General features: G+C 50.9%; 1 protein-coding gene and 1 non-coding gene across 3 annotated transcripts in view; both read left to right on the top strand.

Moving 5' to 3' along the window:
* LOC139555355 (protein FAM91A1) overlaps positions 1-20,829 on the top strand; it is a 96,201-nt gene that overhangs the window by 51,574 nt on the left and 23,798 nt on the right. For both annotated transcript variants that reach the window (XM_071369075.1, XM_071369076.1), the window contains 8 exons: positions 2,368-2,486; positions 5,703-5,789; positions 6,370-6,499; positions 15,431-15,579; positions 18,089-18,223; positions 19,918-20,031; positions 20,328-20,400; positions 20,634-20,780. In XM_071369075.1, coding sequence (XP_071225176.1) covers positions 2,368-2,486; positions 5,703-5,789; positions 6,370-6,499; positions 15,431-15,579; positions 18,089-18,223; positions 19,918-20,031; positions 20,328-20,400; positions 20,634-20,780 — 954 coding nt within the window. The remainder of the gene's footprint in view (positions 1-2,367; positions 2,487-5,702; positions 5,790-6,369; positions 6,500-15,430; positions 15,580-18,088; positions 18,224-19,917; positions 20,032-20,327; positions 20,401-20,633; positions 20,781-20,829) is intronic.
* On the top strand, positions 7,173-7,249 carry trnaa-ugc (transfer RNA alanine (anticodon UGC)). Its single transcript has one exon. It is a non-coding gene; the product is annotated as a tRNA-Ala (tRNA).

Here is a 20,829-nt window from a genome sequence, read left to right as displayed (position 1 = left end):
TTCCCCCCCAGAGTAGTATTACCCCCCGAGTAGCATTTCCCCCCCAGAGTAGCATTTCCCCCCCAGAGTAGTATTCCCCCCCAGAGTAGTATTCCCCCAGAGTAGTATTCCCCCAGAGTAGTATTTCCCCCCCAGAGTAGTATTTCCCCCAGAGTAGTAACCCCCAGTAGTAACCCCCAGAGTAGCATTTCCCCCAGAGTAGTATTTTCCCCACAGAGTAGTATTCCCCCCAGAGTAGTAACCCCCAGAGTAGTATTTCCCCCTGAGTAGTAACCCCCAGCAGTATTCCCCCAGAGTAGTATTCCCCCAGAGTAGTATTCCCCCAGAGTAGTATTCCCCCAGAGTAGTATTCCCCCAGAGTAGTATTCCCCCAGAGTAGTATTCCCCCAGAGTAGTATTCCCCCAGCGTAGTAACCCCCAGCGTAGAAACCCCCAGAGTAGTATTCCCCCAGAGTAGTATTCCCCCAGAGTAGTATTCCCCCAGAGTAGTAACCCCCAGTAGTAACCCCCAGAGTAGTATTCCCCCAGAGTAGTAACCCCCAGAGTAGTATTCCCCCAGAGTAGTAACCCCCAGTAGTAACCCCCAGAGTAGTATTCCCCCAGAGTAGTAACCCCCAGAGTAGTATTCCCCCCCAGAGTAGTATTCCCCCAGAGTAGTATACCCCCAGAGTAGTATACCCCCAGAGTAGTATTCCCCCAGAGTAGTAACCCCCAGTAGTAACCCCCAGAGTAGTATTCCCCCAGAGTAGTATTTCCCCCAGAGTAGTATTTCCCCCAGAGTAGTAACACCCAGAGTAGTATTCCCCCAGAGTAGTATTCCCCCAGAGTAGTATTCCCCCAGAGTAGTATTCCCCCAGAGTAGTATTTCCCCCAGAGTAGTATTTCCCCCAGAGTAGTAACCCCCAGAGTAGTATACCCCCAGAGTAGTATACCCCCAGAGTAGTATACCCCCAGAGTAGTATACCCCCAGAGTAGTATACCCCCAGAGTAGTATTCCCCCAGAGTAGTATTCCCCCAGAGTAGTATACCCCCAGAGTAGTATTTCCCCCAGAGTAGTAACCCCCAGTAGTAACCCCCAGAGTAGTATTTCCCCCAGAGTAGTAACCCCCAGTAGTAACCCCCAGAGTAGTAACCCCCAGAGTAGTAACCCCCAGAGTAGTAACCCCCAGTAGTAACCCCCAGTAGTATACCCCCAGAGTAGTAACCCCCAGTAGTATACCCCCAGAGTAGTATACCCCCAGAGTAGTATACCCCCAGAGTAGTATACCCCCAGAGTAGTATACCCCCAGAGTAGTATTCCCCCAGAGTAGTATACCCCCAGAGTAGTATTCCCCCAGAGTAGTATTCCCCCAGAGTAGTATTCCCCCAGAGTAGTATTCCCCCAGAGTAGTATTTCCCCCAGAGTAGTAACCCCCAGTAGTAACCCCCAGTAGTAACCCCCAGAGTAGTAACCCCCAGAGTAGTAACCCCCAGAGTAGTAACCCCCAGAGTAGTAACCCCCAGAGTAGTAACCCCCAGAGTAGTAACCCCCAGTAGTATACCCCCAGTAGTATACCCCCAGAGTAGTAACCCCCAGTAGTATACCCCCAGAGTAGTATACCCCCAGAGTAGTATACCCCCAGAGTAGTATACCCCCAGAGTAGTAACCCCCAGTAGTATACCCCCAGAGTAGTAACCCCCAGTAGTATACCCCCAGAGTAGTATACCCCCAGAGTAGTATACCCCCAGAGTAGTATACCCCCAGAGTAGTATAATCCCAGAGTAGTATACCCCCAGAGTAGTATACCCCCAGAGTAGTAACCCCCAGTAGTATACCCCCAGAGTAGTAACCCCCAGTAGTATACCCCCAGAGTAGTATACCCCCAGAGTAGTATACCCCCAGAGTAGTATACCCCCAGAGTAGTATTCCCCCCAGAGTAGTATTTCCCCCAGAGTAGTATTCCCCCCAGAGTAGTATTCCCCCCAGAGTAGTATTCCCCCAGAGTAGTATTCCCCCAGAGTAGTATTTCCCCCAGAGTAGTATTCCCCCCAGAGTAGTATTCCCCCCAGAGTAGTATTCCCCCCAGAGTAGTATTTCCCCCAGAGTAGTATTCCCCCAGAGTAGTATTCCCCCCAGAGTAGTATTCCCCCAGTAGTATACCCCCCCGAGTAGTATTCCCCCCCAGAGTAGTATTCCCCCAGCGTAGTAACCCCCAGAGTAGTATTCCCCCAGAGTAGTAACCCCCAGTAGTATTCCCCCCCAGAGTAGTATTCCCCCAGAGTAGGGCGGCTGTAGCCTGTGCTGTATTAAGGTTGTTGTCTTGCAAAACAATCCACTCCAATCCACAGCATCATGGGATTATGAGTTCTTCTCTCTCTGTGTGTTAGACAACACCAGTGTGAGCAGCCTGAGTAACCCTGGTCCTGCTGCCCCGCCCACCAAGAGGATCGCCTTCCTGTTTGACTCCACCCTCACCGCCTTCCTCATGATGGGGAACCTCTCTCCGGTACGTACCCTAACCTCTGACCCCTGACCCTCACTGCCTTCCTCATGATGGGGAATCTCTCTCCGGTACGTACCCTAACCTCTGACCCCTGACCCTCACTGCCTTCCTCATGATGGGGAACCTCTCTCCGGTACGTACCCTAACCTCTGACCCCTAACCCTCACTGCCTTCCTCATGATGGGGAACCTCTCTCCGGTACGTTCCCTAACCTCTGACCCCTAACCCTCACCACCTTCCTCATGATGGGGAACCTCTCTCCGGTACGTACCCTAACCTCTGACCCCTAACCCTCACCACCTTCCTCATGATGGGGAACCTCTCTCCGGTACGTACCCTAACCTCTGACCCCTAACCCTCACTGCCTTCCTCATGATGGGGAACCTCTCTCCGGTACGTTCCCTAACCTCTGACCCCTAACCCTCACTGCCTTCCTCATGATGGGGAACCTCTCTCCGGTACGTACCCTAACCTCTGACCCCTGACCCTCACTGCCTTCCTCATGATGGGGAACCTCTCTCCGGTACGTACCCTAACCTCTGACCCCTGACCCTCACTGCCTTCCTCATGATGGGGAACCTCTCTCCGGTACGTACCCTAACCTCTGACCCCTAACCCTCACCGCCTTCCTCATGATGGGGAACCTCTCTCCGGTACGTACCCTAACCTCTGACCCCTGACCCTCACTGCCTTCCTCATGATGGGGAACCTCTCTCCGGTACGTACCCTAACCTCTGACCCCTGACCCTCACTGCCTTCCTCATGATGGGGAACCTCTCTCCGGTACGTACCCTAACCTCTGACCCCTGACCCTCACTGCCTTCCTCATGATGGGGAATCTCTCTCCGGTACGTACCCTAACCTCTGACCCCTAACCCTCACCACCTTCCTCATGATGGGGAACCTCTCTCCGGTACGTACCCTAACCTCTGACCCCTGACCCTCACTGCCTTCCTCATGATGGGGAACCTCTCTCCGGTACGTACCCTAACCTCTGACCCCTGACCCTCACTGCCTTCCTCATGATGGGGAACCTCTCTCCGGTACGTACCCTAACCTCTGACCCCTAACCCTCACCACCTTCCTCATGATGGGGAACCTCTCTCCGGTACGTACCCTAACCTCTGACCCCTGACCCTCACTGCCTTCCTCATGATGGGGAACCTCTCTCCGGTACGTACCCTAACCTCTGACCCCTGACCCTCACTGCCTTCCTCATGATGGGGAACCTCTCTCCGGTACGTACCCTAACCTCTGACCCCTAACCCTCACCACCTTCCTCATGATGGGGAACCTCTCTCCGGTACGTACCCTAACCTCTGACCCCTGACCCTCACTGCCTTCCTCATGATGGGGAACCTCTCTCCGGTACGTACATTAACACCTGACCCCTGACCCTCACCCACTTCCTCGTGATTTTAATTATTTTTCTCCAGTGAGTCCTCTGATTCTAACAGTTTTGTGACTTCAATATATCTTTAAAAATCTTCTTTCTGCAAAATGTAATAAAGTGATCACTGATTCCGTAGACTATTACTCGACTCTTTTTCAAACATCAGTATTGACATCTCCTAACAAAATTATTTCCTTCACCAGAGAATCATTACAGTTTGACAACACCATTTCAAGACCTTTATAGAATGCATTCTGATTGGGCGGCTTGTAACACCCCCCCAACAAATCGGTTCTGGTTTTGGGAAGGCAGATATCCAGCCAGACAATCTTTAGATCAGCGATTAAATCCGATCTGATGTTGTATGCAATGTTGGATCTAACAAAGGCACATATCCCCCCACAGTTCTGATTCCGATCCTTCCTAACAACAGAGTAATTGGGTCACAAACCAGTAAAATACGTAGAGCCGTTCATGTAGTATTAGATGCAGTAGTATTTGATGCAGTAGTATTTGATGCAGTAGTATTTGATGTGGTAGTATTAGATGTAGTAGTATTAGATATAGTAGTATTAGATGTAGCAGTATTAGATGTAGTAGTATTAGATGTAGCAGTATTAGATGTATTAGATGTAGCAGTATTAGGGGTATTCATCTTTTACCCTACCAGGTCTGGAGCCTGCTAGTTTTCTGTTCTACCTGATAATGAATTCCACCACCTGGTGTCCCAGGTCTAAATCAGTCCCTGATTAGAGGGGGAATCACCCACCTGGTGTCCCAGGTCTAAATCAGTCCCTGATTAGAGGGGAATCACCCACCTGGTGTCCCAGGTCTAAATCAGTCCCTGATTAGAGGGGAATCACCCACCTGGTGTCCCAGGTCTAAATCAGTCCCTGATTAGAGGGGAATCACCCACCTGGTGTCCCAGGTCTAAATCAGTCCCTGTTCAGAGGGGAATCACCCACCTGGTGTCCCAGGTCTAAATCAGTCCCTGATTAGAGGGGAATCACCCACCTGGTGTCCCAGGTCTAAATCAGTCCCTGATTAGAGGGGAATCACCCACCTGGTGTCCCAGGTCTAAATCAGTCCCTGATTAGAGGGGAATCACCCACCTGGTGTCCCAGGTCTAAATCAGTCCCTGATTAGAGGGGAATCACCCACCTGGTGTCCCAGGTCTAAATCAGTCCCTGATTAGAGGGGAATCACCCACCTGGTGTCCCAGGTCTAAATCAGTCCCTGATTAGAGGGGAATCACCCACCTGGTGTCCCAGGTCTAAATCAGTCCCTGTTCAGAGGGGAATCACCCACCTGGTGTCCCAGGTCTAAATCAGTCCCTGATTAGAGGGGAATCACCCACCTGGTGTCCCAGGTCTAAATCAGTCCCTGATTAGAGGGGAATGACCCACCTGGTGTCCCAGGTCTAAATCAGTCCCTGATTAGAGGGGAATCACCCACCTGGTGTCCCAGGTCTAAATCAGTCCCTGATTAGAGGGGAATCACCCACCTGGTGTCCCAGGTCTAAATCAGTCCCTGATTAGAGGGGAATCACCCACCTGGTGTCCCAGGTCTAAATCAGTCCCTGTTCAGAGGGGAATCACCCACCTGGTGTCCCAGGTCTAAATCAGTCCCTGATTAGAGGGGAATCACCCACCTGGTGTCCCAGGTCTAAATCAGTCCCTGTTCAGAGGGGAATCACCCACCTGGTGTCCCAGGTCTAAATCAGTCCCTGATTAGAGGGGAAGGATGAAAACATAGCAGTGGAACTGGCTTCAAGGTCCAGAGTTGAGTTTGAGGCAACTAAACCATGTCTCTGTTTTCCCCCTCAGAACCTGAAGAGCCATGCTGTCACCATGTTTGAGGTGGGGAAGCTGTCAGACGAGACCCTGGACAGCTTTCTGATGGAGCTGGATAAAGTAAGCTGTGTGTCTGTGTGTGTTTTAATAGGCTTTATGGGAACTAACAGAGGTGCTGTAGAGCGGGAGACAACGTAATATGGCAGCCTCAGATACACAACACACTCACAGGAACACAGAATACACAGGCATACACACACACACACACACTCACAGGAACACAGAATACACAGGCACACACACACACACACACACACACACACACACACACACACACACACACACACACACACACACACTCACAGGAACACAGAATACACAGGCACACACATACACACACACACACACACACACACACACACACACACACACACACACACACACACACACACACACACACACACACACACACACACACACACACACTCACACACACGACAGTACATAAGACATAACTGTACACACACCAGTCTAATCTGTTGACAGGGTTGTTGTTGAGAGTTGTCTTGTTGTTGTCAATCAGGAAGAGAGCACAGGTACTACCTCTGTCTCTCTCTGTCTCTCTGTCCCCCCCCCTCAGGTAGAGAGCACAGGTACTAACCTCTGTCTCTCTCTGTCTCTCTGTCCCCCCGTCCCTCAGGTAGAGAGCACAGCAGAGGGTGAGGCCCAGAGGTATTTTGACCACGCTCTGACCCTCAGGAACACCATCCTGTTTCTCCGCTACAACAAGGAACTGACCACCGACCAGGGCCCTGACCTGCCTAACAACGGTAACTAACAACACAACTTACAGCCTCTTCTTTTAGTTAGGAAGAAAGAATTCTTCTTATTATTAAAAGTAGTTGGAATTAAAAATTAAAGTTTTAGTTATAAGTTGTGAGATATTGATATTCAGTGTGCAAGTAGTTAGTAGCTTTAACATGTTAGTAGCTTTAACATCCTGTCTGTAGGTAGTTAGTAGCTTTAACATGCAAGTAGTTAGTAGCTTTAACATCCTGTCTGTAGGTAGTTAGTAGCTTTAACATGCAAGTAGTTAGTAGCTTTAACATGTTAGTAGCTTTAACATCCTGTCTGTAGGTAGTTAGTAGCTTTAACATGCAAGTAGTTAGTAGCTTTAACATGTTAGTAGTTAGTAGCTTTAACGTGCAAGTAGTTAGTAGCTTTAACATGTTAGTAGTTAGTAGCTTTAACATGTTAGTAGTTAGTAGCTTTAACATGCAAGTAGTTAGTAGCTTTAACCTGTTAGTATTTAGTAGCTTTAACATGTTAGTAGCTTTAACATGTTAGTAGTTAGTAGCTTTAACATGTTAGTAGCTTTAACATGTTAGTAGTTAGTAGCTTTAACATGTTAGTAGTTAGTAGCTTTAACATGCAAGTAGTTAGTAGCTTTAACATGTTAGTATTTAGTAGCTTTAACATGTTAGTAGCTTTAACATGTTAGTAGGTCCCGTGTGGCTCAGTTGGTAGAGCATGGCGCTTGCAACGCCAGGGTTGTGGGTTCAATTCCCACGGGGGGACCAGGATGAATATGTATGAACTTTCCAATGTGTAAGTCGCTCTGGATAAGAGTGTCTGCTAAATGACTTAAATGTAAATGTAGTAGCTTTAACATGCAAGTAGTTAGTAGCTTTAACATGTTAGTAGCTTTAACATCCTGTCTAAGTAGTTAGTAGCTTTAACATCCTGTCTGTAAGTAGTTAGTAGCTTTAACATCCTGTCTGTAAGTAGTTAGTAGCTTTAACATCCTGTCTGTAAGTAGTTAGTAGCTTTAACATCCTGTCTGAGTGTTGTTTTGTTTTTGTTGGTGCTTTTTGTTTTATGGTTTGGGTGCTTTCATCAAGTCAAGTTTTTTCACATTCAGTTATTGTGTTTATATTTTGGTCTGCGTAAATGAAATACTCGTGCCAACAGAACTGAGTGTGTCAGACCCAAATGAGATGCACACAAACACAGCAATTGTTACTCTGTCCAGAGACACTCTGAATTCAGAATGAACGTACCTTTATTTTATTTTTTAACAACTTTTCATTTGTTTTTATAACATTTTTTAGAGGGGGAGGTTACAAAAACAATCAATGAAATGCATACCAAGATACCCATTCCCCCTCTCCTCGGTCCCCACCCACCCTCTCCTCGGTCCCCACCCACCCTCTCCTCGGTCCCCACCCACCCTCTCCTCGGTCCCCATCCACCCTCTCCTCGGTCCCCATCCACCCTCTCCTCGGTCCCCACCCACCCTCTCCTCGGTCCCCACCCACCCTCTCCTCGGTCCCCACCCACCCTCTCCTCGGTCCCCACCCACCCTCTCCTCGGTCCCCATCCACCCTCTCCTCGGTCCCCATCCACCCTCTCCTCGGTCCCCACCCACCCTCTCCTCGGTCCCCACCCACCCTCTCCTCGGTCCCCATCCACCCTCTCCTCGGTCCCCATCCACCCTCTCCTCGGTCCCCACCCACCCTCTCCTCGGTCCCCATCCACCCTCTCCTCGGTCCCCACCCACCCTCTCCTCGGTCCCCACCCACCCTCTCCTCGGTCCCCACCCACCCTCTCCTCGGTCCCCACCCACCCTCTCCTCGGTCCCCACCCACCCTCTCCTCGGTCCCCATCCACCCTCTCCTCGGTCCCCACCCACCCTCTCCTCGGTCCCCACCCACCCTCTCCTCGGTCCCCATCCACCCTCTCCTCGGTCCCCACCCACCCTCTCCTCGGTCCCCACCCACCCTCTCCTCGGTCCCCACCCACCCTCTCCTCGGTCCCCACCCACCCTCTCCTCGGTCCCCACCCACCCTCTCCTCGGTCCCCATTCCCCCTCTCCTCGGTCCCCACCCACCCTCTCCTCGGTCCCCATCCACCCTCTCCTCGGTCCCCATCCACCCTCTCCTCGGTCCCCACCCACCCTCTCCTCGGTCCCCACCCACCCTCTCCTCGGTCCCCACCCACCCTCTCCTCGGTCCCCACCCACCCTCTCCTCGGTCCCCATCCACCCTCTCCTCGGTCCCCACCCACCCTCTCCTCGGTCCCCACCCACCCTCTCCTCGGTCCCCACCCACCCTCTCCTCGGTCCCCACCCACCCTCTCCTCGGTCCCCACCCACCCTCTCCTCGGTCCCCATCCACCCTCTCCTCGGTCCCCATCCACCCTCTCCTCGGTCCCCACCCACCCTCTCCTCGGTCCCCATCCACCCTCTCCTCGGTCCCCACCCACCCTCTCCTCGGTCCCCATCCACCCTCTCCTCGGTCCCCACCCACCCTCTCCTCGGTCCCCACCCACCCTCTCCTCGGTCCCCACCCAACCTCTCCTCGGTACCCACCCACCCTCTCCTCGGTCCCCACCCACCCTCTCCTCGGTCCCCATCCACCCTCTCCTCGGTCCCCACCCACCCTCTCCTCGGTCCCCACCCACCCTCTCCTCGGTCCCCACCCACCCTCTCCTCGGTCCCCATCCACCCTCTCCTCGGTCCCCACCCACCCTCTCCTCGGTCCCCACCCACCCTCTCCTCGGTCCCCACCCACCCTCTCCTCGGTCCCCACCCACCCTCTCCTCGGTCCCCACCCACCCTCTCCTCGGTCCCCACCCACCCTCTCCTCGGTCCCCACCCACCCTCTCCTCGGTCCCCATCCACCCTCTCCTCGGTCCCCACCCACCCTCTCCTCGGTCCCCACCCACCCTCTCCTCGGTCCCCACCCAACCTCTCCTCGGTCCCCACCCACCCTCTCCTCGGTCCCCACCCACCCTCTCCTCGGTCCCCACCCACCCTCTCCTCGGTCCCCACCCACCCTCTCCTCGGTCCCCATCCACCCTCTCCTCGGTCCCCACCCACCCTCTCCTCGGTCCCCATCCACCCTCTCCTCGGTCCCCACCCACCCTCTCCTCGGTCCCCACCCACCCTCTCCTCGGTCCCCACCCACCCTCTCCTCGGTCCCCACCCACCCTCTCCTCGGTCCCCATCCACCCTCTCCTCGGTCCCCACCCACCCTCTCCTCGGTCCCCACCCACCCTCTCCTCGGTCCCCACCCACCCTCTCCTCGGTCCCCACCCACCCTCTCCTCGGTCCCCACCCACCCTCTCCTCGGTCCCCACCCACCCTCTCCTCGGTCCCCACCCACCCTCTCCTCGGTCCCCACCCAACCTCTCCTCGGTCCCCACCCACCCTCTCCTCGGTCCCCATCCACCCTCTCCTCGGTCCCCACCCACCCTCTCCTCGGTCCCCACCCACCCTCTCCTCGGTCCCCACCCACCCTCTCCTCGGTCCCCACCCACCCTCTCCTCGGTCCCCATCCAACCTCTCCTCGGTCCCCACCCACCCTCTCCTCGGTCCCCACCCACCCTCTCCTCGGTCCCCACCCACCCTCTCCTCGGTCCCCACCCACCCTCTCCTCGGTCCCCACCCACCCTCTCCTCGGTCCCCACCCAACCTCTCCATAGACAAACATTGGCAGTAGAATGGCCTTACTGAAGAGCTCAGGGAGTTTTAACGTGGCACCGTCATAGGATGTCACCTTTCCAACAAGTCAGTTCGTCACATCTAGAGCTGCCCCGGTCAACTGTAAGTGCTGTTATTGTGAAGTGGAAACATGTAGGAGTAACAGAGGCTCAGCCGCAAAGTGTTATGCCACACAAGCTCACAGAACGGGACCGGCGAGTGCTGAAGCACACAGCGCGTAAAAATCGTGTCTTCGATTGCAACACTCACTACCGAGTTCAAAACTGCCTCTGGAAGCAACGTCAGCACAAGAACTGTTGGTCGGGAGCTTCATGAAAGGGGTTTCCATGGCTGAGCAGCCGCTCACAAGCCTAAGATCACCATGCGCAATGCCAAGCGTCGGCTGGAGTGGTGTAAAGCTCGCCGCCATTGGACTCTGGAGCAGTGGAAATGCGTTCTCTGGAGTGATGAATCATCTGGCAGTCCAACTGACGAATCTGGGTTTGGCGGATGCCAGGAGAACGTTACCTGCCCGAATGCATATTGCCAACTGTAAAGTTTGGTGGAGGAGATAGTGTTCTGGGGCTGTTTTTCATTGTTCGGGCTCCTTAGTTCCAGTGAAAGGAAATCTTAACGCTACAGCATACAATGACATTCTAGACGATTCTGTGCTTCCAACTTTGTGGAAACAGTTTGGGGAAGGCCCTTTCCAGTTTCAGCATGACAATGCCCCCGTGCACAAAGTGAGGTCCATACAGAAGTGGTTTGTTGAGATCGATGTGGAAGAACTGGACTGGCCTGTACAGAGCCCTGACATCAACCCCATCGAACACCTTTGGGATGAATTGGAACGCCGACTGCGAGCCAGACCTAATCGCCCAACATCAGTGTCCGACCTCACTAATGCTCTTGTGGCTGAATGGAAGCAAGTCCACCCAGTAATGTTCCAACATCTAGTGGAAAGCCTTCCCAGAAGAGTGGAGGCTGTTATAGCAGCAATGGGGGACCAACTCCATATTAATGCCCATGATTTTGGAATGAGATGTTCGACGAGTAGGTATCCACATACTTTTGACCATGCAGTGTATGTAGGTAAGGTAAGGTAGACATGTACATATAACTAGGAATAAGTAACAGATAATTAACAGTAGCAGCAGCGAATGTGATGAGTCAAAAAAGTGCAGATAGTTAAATAGTTAACCAATAGCTGCCCGGACTAACAATTTATCAGTCTTATGGCTTGGGTGTAGAAGCTGTTCAGGGTCCTGTTGGTTCCAGAATTGGTGCATCGGTACAGCTTGCCGTACGGTAGTAAAGAGAACAGTTTATGACTTGGGTGGCTGGAGTCTTTAACCTTTTTCTGACACCGCCTGGTACAGAGGTCCTGAATGCAGAGAGCTTGGCCCCAGCGATGTACTGGGCCGTACACACTACCCTCTATTATAGCGCCTTGTGGTCGGATGCTGAGAAATTGCCATACCAAGTGATACAGCCAGTCAAGATGCTCTCAATGGTGCAGCTGTAGAACTTTTTGAGGATCTGAGGTTCCGTACCTTTTCAGTCTCCTGAGGGGGAAGAGGCGTTGTCCTGCCCTCTTCATGACTGTGTTGGTGTGTGGACCATGATAGGTCCATAGTGATGTAGACACGGAGGAACATGAAGCTCTCGAGATACAAGTTTTGATTATACTTACCATAATATATGTTCGTAAACTTACCATAAAAAATACCAGGATGATTGAGTGTCTGTACCATGATATTTGCACTGCGACTAAAACTTCCCTCTAACCCATGTTTGGTTGTCGTCCCAGTAACCTGGCAGACCACCCCTGTTCACCTTCATCCTTGGGCCTTTGAGAGATTGGGACCCATCCTTTGAAAAGAGCTCTTGGTGCAAACTACAGTACAGAAGCAGTTTAATTAACAGCCAAAAGCATTACCTTGGCCTCGGTTGTATGTAGTTCTAAAAAATATATACAGTACCGGTGAAACGTTTGGACACACCTACTCATTCAAGGGCTTTTCTTTATTTTTAACTATTTTCTACATTGTAGAATAATAGTAAAAAGATCAGAACTATGAAATAACACATGGAATCATGTAGTAACCAAATAAGTGTTAAACAAATCAAAATATATTTTCTATTTTAGTTCCTTTTAAATAGCCACCCTTTGCCTTGATGACAATTTTGCACACTCTTACCGGGCAGTGCAGTTGCCATACCAAGCAGGATGCTCTCAATTGTACATCTGTAAAGGTTTGTGAGAGTTTTAGGTGCCAAGCCAAATTTCTTCAGCCACCTGATGTTGAATGAGGCACTGTTGCACCTTCTTCACCAAACTGTCTGTGTGGGTGGACCATTTCATATCGTCAGTGGTGTGTACTCCGAGGAACTTGAAGCTTTCCACCTTCTCCACTGCGGTCCCCGTCAATGTGGATAGGGCAGTGCTCTCTCTGCTGTTTCCTGAAGTCCAAGATTATCTCCTTTGTTTTGTTGACGTTGAGTGAGAGTTTATTTTCCTGGCACCACACTCCCAGAGCCGTCGCCTCCTCCCTGTAGGCCGTCTCGTCGTTGTTGGTAATCAGGCCTACCACTGTTGTGCCGTCTGCAAACTTGATGATTGAGTTGGAGCTGTGCTTGGCCATGCAGTCATGGCTGAACAGGGAGTACAGGAGGGGACTGAGCAATCACCCTTGTGGGGCCCCAGTGTTGAGGATGAGCGAAGTGGAGGTGTTGTTTCCTACCTTCACCACCTGGGGGCGGCTCGTCAGGAAGTCCAGGACCCAGTTGCACAGGGCGGGGTTTAGACCCAGGGCCTCGAGTTGAATGCTGAGCTATAGTCAATGAACAGCCTTCTTACGTAGGTATTCCTCTTGTCCAGATGGGTTAGGGCAGTGTGATGGTGATTGCATCGTCTGTGGATCTATTGGGGCGGTAAGCAAATTTAAGTGGATCTAGGGTGACGGGTAAGGTAGAGGTGATATGATCCTTGACTAGTCTCTCAAAGCACTTCATGATGACAGAAGTGAGTGCTACGGGGCGATAGTCATTTAGTTCAGTTACCTTTGTTTTCTTGTGTACAGGAACAATGGTGGACATATTGAAGCATGTGGGGACAGCAGACTGGGATAGGGAGAGATTCAATATGTCCGTAAACACACCAGCCAGCTGGTCTGCGCATACTCTGAGGACGCGGCTTGGGATACCGTCTGGGCCGGCAGCCTTGCGAGGTTTAACCAGCTTTTAATATCTTACACACGTCGGCCACGGAGAAGGAGAGCCCACAGTTCTTGGTAGCGGGCCGCGTCGGTGGCACTGTGTTATCCTCAAAGCAAAGAAGTTGTTTAGCTTGTCCGGGCCAAGACGTCGGTGTTGTGGCTGGTTTTCCTTTTGTAATCTGTGATTGTCTGTAGACCCTGCCACATACGTCTCGTGTCTGAGCCGTTGAATTGCTACTCCACTTTGTCTTCATACTGACGTTTTGCCTGTTTGTTTGCCTTACGGAGGGAATAACTACACTGTTTCAGCCATATTCCCAGTCACCTTGCCATGGTTAAATGCGGTGGTGTTGCGGTGGAATGCTTCCTTCTATCCACTGTTTCCGATTAGGGTTTTAAGTCATAGTACAAAATCTATACACTTCCTGATAAACTCAGTCACCGTATCAGTATATTGGTCAATATTATTCTCTGAAGCTACCCGGAACATATCCCAGTCCGCGTGATCAAAACAATCTTGAACCGTGGATTCCAATTGGTCAGACCAGCGTTGAATAGTCCTTAGCACGGGTCCTTCCTGTTTGAGTTTCTGCCCGTAGGAAGGGAGGAGCAAGATGGAGTCGTGGTCAGATTTGCCAAAAGGAGGGCAGGGGAGGGCCTTGTAGGCATCCCGGAAGTTGGAGTAGCAGTGATCCAGTGTTTTATCAGTGTGAGTACTACAGTCAATATGTTGATAGAACTTTGGCATCCTTTTCCAAAAATGTGCTTTGTTTAAATCCCCAGCTTCAATAAATAGCCTCAGGATATGTGGTTTCCAGTTTGCATAAAGTCCAGTGAAATTCGTTGTCGTGGTATCGGCTTGAGGGGGGATGTACACTGCCATGACTATAACAGAAGAAAATGATCTTGGGAGGTAATAAGGTCGGCATTGGATTGTGAGGTATTCTAGGTCGGGTGAACAAAATGGCATGAGTTCCTGTATGTTATCACAATTACACCATGAGTCGTTAATTATGAAACATACACCCCCGCCATTCTTCTTCCCGGAGAGATATTTATTCCTGTCTGCGCGATGAACTGAGAACCCAACTGGTTGGACCGACTCAGACAGTATATCCCGCGAGAGCCATGTTTCTGTGAAACAGAGCGTGTTACAATCCCTGATGTCTCTCTGGAAGGAGATCCTCGCCCTGAGCTTGTCAACTTTATTATCCAGAGACTGAACATTAGCGAGTAATATCCTCGGAAGCGGTGGGTGGTGTGCGTGCCTCCTAAGTCGGACTAGATGACCACTCCTCCGCCGCCGTTGTTTTGGGTTGGCTTCTGGAATCAGTCCAATTGCCCTCGGGGTTACGAACAGTGGATCCGCTTCGGGAAAGTCGTATTCCTGGTCATAATGCTTTTAATGCTGGTGATTTACCACAGCTCTGATATCCAATAGTTATTTCCGGGTGTATGTAATAACACAAAACATTTTCTGTGCTAACAATGTAAGAAATAATACATAAATATACTGCAGTTACCTAAGAGCTAGAAGCGAGGCAGCCCTTTCTCTTGGCACCATTTTGTGTAATACAGTGAACGTCCCACGCCTTAATGTGATGTTATATGTTGACAATTATTAGAACATAGTCTAGTGCTTTTGCTGTTCGTTACTCATCTTGTTGGCCGACGAAAAGTTAATGTGAACAGTTCTTCTAACATATTCAATATGCGCCTCGGAAGACGATAAGAAGGACGTGCTCCGTTGCCTCCCCGATGTGTCGGTCTTCACTAGTAATGCCTGTTGCAATGCCTGTTAGAAGGACCCGATCATTTGACGGGCATTGGCTAATAAGAATTGAGATATCTGAGAGAGCCATATGAGTGAGGTGCTTCGGAGCAGGGCGTTTGTCCACCGGGAGGAGGGAATTACATTTTTATATTCAGCCCAATGGCCACTTTGGCCGCAAGGCATGGATTTTTTTTAGGAGGCATTACGACCATGGCCATCGATGGTGTCGAGAAATTCGAGGTTTGCTGCTGGATCTGATTGATCCGTGTGTGATTGATCCCCCCAGGCCTGCCCCTGGACATGCTCCGTTGTGAGAGTCTGCTGGGTCTAGACCAGGCCACCTGCAGCCGTGTCCTCAACAAGAACTACAAACTACTGGTCTCCATGGCACCGCTCAGCAACGAGATACGACCTATCAGCAGCTGCACGCCTCAGGTACACACTGGTCCCCTTTCACAGCCCCTCCTCTCACCACCCCAGGCAATGCTGGCTGCTCCTCTGTCTCGGACTAGAGCCTGTTGAGAGTGTGTATGTACTGTGTGTGTGTGTTTGCACAAGTCACCATGCTCTTAGACTGCTCCAGACTCCACAACAGGTCTGGGGATTCACACTCATTCAGACTGGAGAGCTATTTGTCCTGGACAGACTCCAGTCTTCATCTCCAGGCTGGGATCTGACTGACAGGGAGAACAGAGAACTATACAACTAGATATATTTAGTTGGATCCCCATTAGCTCATTCTGAAGCAGCAGCTACTTGTCCTGGGGTCCACACAAAACACAACACATACTAAGTAACAAAACACTAATAGACAAGTACAGTCACACACATTTTAAATACAACAATATACAAACAATAAAACAATTGTGTGTGTGTGTGTGTGTGTGTGTGTGTGTGTGTGTGTGTGTGTGTGTGTGTGTGTGTGTGTGTGTGTGTGTGTGTGTGTGTGTGTGTGTGTGTGTGTGTGTGTGTGTGTGTGTGTGTGTGTGTGTGTGTGTGTGTGTGTGTGTGTGTGTGTGTGTGTGTGTGTGTCCTATACAATTATACAACTACAGGCTAACTGTGTTGTCTGCCTCTCTCCCCAGCTCTGTAGTCTGGGTTGGATCAATCTCAGTGCACCCTGCCCAGTGTGTGTGCACACACACACACACACACACACACACACACACACACACACACACACACACACACACACACAGAGAAAAACAGGCTAACTTGTTTTTCTGTTCATTCAAGCCTGTCTCTCTGACTAACAGGACATGTTGACGAGCCTGTCTCTCTGACTAACAGGACATGTTGACAAGCCTGTCTCTCTGACTAACAGGACATGTTGACAAGCCTGTCTCTCTGACTAACAGGACATGTTGACAAGCCTGTCTCTCTGACTAACAGGACATGTTGACAAGCCTGTCTCTCTGACTAACAGGACATGTTGACAAGCCTGTCTCCCTGACTAACAGGACATGTTGACGAGCCTGTCTCTCTGACTAAATGGACATGTTGACAAGCCTGTCTCTCTGACTAACAGGACATGTTGACGAGCCTGTCTCTCTGACTAACAGGACATGTTGCCGAGCCTGTCTCTCTGACTAACAGGACATGTTGACGAGCCTGTCTCTCTGACTAACAGGACATGTTGACAAGCCTGTCTCTCTGACTAACAGGACATGTTGACAAGCCTGTCTCCCTGACTAACAGGACATGTTGACGAGCCTGTCTCTCTGACTAACAGGACATGTTGCCGAGCCTGTCTCTGACTAACAGGACATGTTGACGAGCCTGTCTCTCTGACTAAATGGACATGTTGACGAGCCTGTCTCTCTGACTAACAGGACATGTTGACAAGCCTGTCTCTCTGACTAACAGGACATGTTGACAAGCCTGTCTCTCTGACTAACAGGACATGTTGACAAGCCTGTCTCTCTGACTAACAGGACATGTTGACAAGCCTGTCTCTCTGACTAACAGGACATGTTGACAAGCCTGTCTCTCTGACTAACAGGACATGTTAGGAGGGTGGATCAGCACCAGTCAGGAGGGTGGATCAGCACCGGTCAGGAGGGTGGATCAGCACCGGTCAGGAGGGTGGATCAGCACCGGTCAGGGGGGTGGATCAGCACCGGTCAGGAGGGTGGAACAGCACCGGTCAGGAGGGTGGAACAGCACCGGTCAGGAGGGTGGATCAGCACCGGTCAGGAGGGTGGAACAGCACCGGTCAGGAGGGTGGAACAGCACCGGTCAGGAGGGTGGATCAGCATCGGTCAGGAGGGTGGATCAGCACCGGTCAGGAGGGTGGATCAGCACCGGTCAGGGGGGTGGATCAGCACCGGTCAGGGGGGTGGATCAGCACCGGTCAGGAGGGTGGATCAGCACCGGTCAGGGGGGTGGATCAGCACCGGTCAGGGGGGTGGATCAGCACCGGTCAGGGGGGTGGATCAGCACCGGTCAGGGGGGTGGATCAGCACCGGTCAGGGGGGTGGATCAGGCTGTTTTCTATCAGGATTTAAAAATTATTGTAAATTCAATCAACTTTGTTGTTTGATGGATTGAATTGAACACTGAGTTGACCCCATCCTTGGCTGGGATCCAGTTGACCCCATCCTTGGCTGGGATCCAGTTGACCCCATCCTTGGCTGGGATCCAGTTGACCCCATCCTTGGCTGGGATCCAGTTGACCCCATCCTTGGCTGGGATCCAGTTGACCCCATCCTTGGCTGGGATCCAGTTGACCCCATCCTTGGCTGGGATCCAGTTGACCCCATCCTTGGCTGGGATCCAGTTGACCCCATCCTTGGCTGGGATCCAGTTGACCCCATCCTTGGCTGGGATCCAGTTAATCAGACGGATGTAATGGTACGTAAAGTAGTATGTGCTTTTTTCTGTCCCTTTTCAAATCAACCATACATTCATTAATAAATAAATGTTATTGTTGTTCCCCCTGCAGCACATTGGGCCAGCCATCCCAGAGGTGAGCTCCATCTGGTTCAAGCTCTACCTGTACCATGTGACCGGCCAGGGTCCTCCCTCCCTGCTGCTGTCCAAGGGCTCCAGGCTCCGGAAACTACCGGACATCTTCCAGGTCAGTCTATAGAAACCACCAGACATCTCCCAGGTCAGTCTATAGAAACTACCAGACATCTCCCAGGTCAGTCTATAGAAACTACCGGACATCTCCCAGGTCAGTCTATAGAAACTACCGGACATCTCCCAGGTCAGTCTATAGAAACCACCAGACATCTCCCAGGTCAGTCTATAGAAACTACCAGACATCTTCCAGGTCAGTCTATAGAAACTACCAGACATCTCCCAGGTCAGTCTATAGAAACTACCGGACATCTCCCAGGTCAGTCTATAGAAACTACCGGACATCTCCCAGGTCAGTCTATAGAAACTACCAGACATCTCCCAGGTCAGTCTATAGAAACCACCAGACATCTACCAGGTCAGTCTATAGAAACCACCAGACATCTCCCAGGTCAGTCTATAGAAACCACCAGACATCTTCCAGGTCAGTCTATAGAAACCACCAGACATCTCCCAGGTCAGTCTATAGAAACTACCAGACATCTCCCAGGTCAGTCTATAGAAACTACCAGACATCTCCCAGGTCAGTCTATAGAAACTACCAGACATCTCCCAGGTCAGTCTATAGAAACTACCAGACATCTCCCAGGTCAGTCTATAGAAACTACCAGACATCTCCCAGGTCAGTCTATAGAAACTACCAGACATCTCCCAGGTCAGTCTATAGAAACTACCAGACATCTCCCAGGTCAGTCTATAGAAACCACCAGACATCTCCCAGGTCAGTCTATAGAAACTACCAGACATCTTCCAGGTCAGTCTATAGAAACTACCAGACATCTCCCAGGTCAGTCTATAGAAACTACCGGACATCTCCCAGGTCAGTCTATAGAAACTACCGGACATCTCCCAGGTCAGTCTATAGAAACTACCAGACATCTCCCAGGTCAGTCTATAGAAACTACCAGACATCTTCCAGGTCAGTCTATAGAAACTACCAGACATCTCCCAGGTCAGTCTATAGAAACTACCAGACATCTCCCAGGTCAGTCTATAGAAACTACCAGACATCTTCCAGGTCAGTCTATAGAAACCACCAGACATCTCCCAGGTCAGTCTATAGAAACCACCAGACATCTCCCAGGTCAGTCTATAGAAACTACCAGACATCTCCCAGGTCAGTCTATAGAAACCACCAGACATCTCCCAGGTCAGTCTATAGAAACTACCAGACATCTTCCAGGTCAGTCTATAGAAACTACCAGACATCTCCCAGGTCAGTCTATAGAAACTACCGGACATCTCCCAGGTCAGTCTATAGAAACTACCGGACATCTCCCAGGTCAGTCTATAGAAACTACCAGACATCTCCCAGGTCAGTCTATAGAAACCACCAGACATCTCCCAGGTCAGTCTATAGAAACTACCAGACATCTCCCAGGTCAGTCTATAGAAACCACCAGACATCTCCCAGGTCCAGTTTAAACTGTCCAATATTCTGTGGACTGGTTTCACAGACATACATTAATCTTTGTTTTGGACTCAAAATATAATTCAATGAAGAACTTCCGTCTAAGTCTAGGACTTGGCTTTATCTATGTCTGGGAAACCGCTGGTCCTTCCTGTTTAGCCTTCGAGCTACTGTCTGTCATCGGAAAGACAGACTCCAGTAAACCAATTATTGCATCAAAATACAATTTCTCTGGTTGTGAGGATCCCTGGTGATTAATTATGTTGTATGAGTTCCAGGTCTATGACAGGTTGCTGATCACTTCCTGGGGTCACGACCCAGGTGTGGTACCTTCGTCTAACGTGCTGGCCATGCTCAATGACGCCCTCACACACTCCGCTGTACTCATTCAGGTAAGAGACACACACACCCGAGTGGCGCAGCTGTCTAAGGCACTGCATCTCAGTGCTAGAGGCGTCACTACAGACACCCTGGTTCGATTCCAGGCTGTATCACAACCGGCCGTGATCGGGAGTCCCATAGGGCGGCGCAGAATTGGCCCAGCATTGTCAGGGTTTGGCCGGTGTAGGCAGTGATTATAAATAAACATTTATTCTTCACTGACTTGCCTAGTTAAATAGAGGTTAAATAAAATAATATATATATAATTTAAACACACACTCTAACGTAAGTCTCTCTGGGTCCACAGGGCCATGGGCTGCAGGGTCATGGAGAGACAGTTCACGTCCCCTTCCCGTTTGACCAGGAGGATCTCAAAGGAGGTAGCTGGTTCTTTTAGCTGCTGTATTTGATGCACTGCGATCTATCTGAGCCTGCAGAACTGACGATAGTTTCAGATAATCAAGTCAGAGACCTGTTACTTTTCTCAAGCCCTCTCTTCTTTTGAATTTGGTTGACTACAGGAAGTGACACGTTAGAAGTATCACATGTAAGAGTTGATATACAAATCTTTCTGCGTAAACCTAATTGAACCCTTTCTGCCCCCTCCTCCCAGAGTTCTCCTTCTCCAACATGTGTGTCCACAAGGCCCTGCTGCTGCTGAGGGAGAAGCTGGATCTGGAGCACCAGTGTGGTTACATCACCATGCTCAACCCCAACACCAGGCACCGCAGGATGGCCAGCGAGAGCTCCGACGGCAGGGGTGAGTGGAGTAGAGGACCGGGGTGGGGGTAGGATCAGACGGCAGGGGT

The sequence above is a fragment of the Salvelinus alpinus genome, chromosome 26, assembly GCF_045679555.1.
Source record: "Salvelinus alpinus chromosome 26, SLU_Salpinus.1, whole genome shotgun sequence".
Classification (NCBI taxonomy): domain Eukaryota; kingdom Metazoa; phylum Chordata; class Actinopteri; order Salmoniformes; family Salmonidae; genus Salvelinus; species Salvelinus alpinus.
This window is presented reverse-complemented; position numbering and strand designations above follow the sequence as displayed.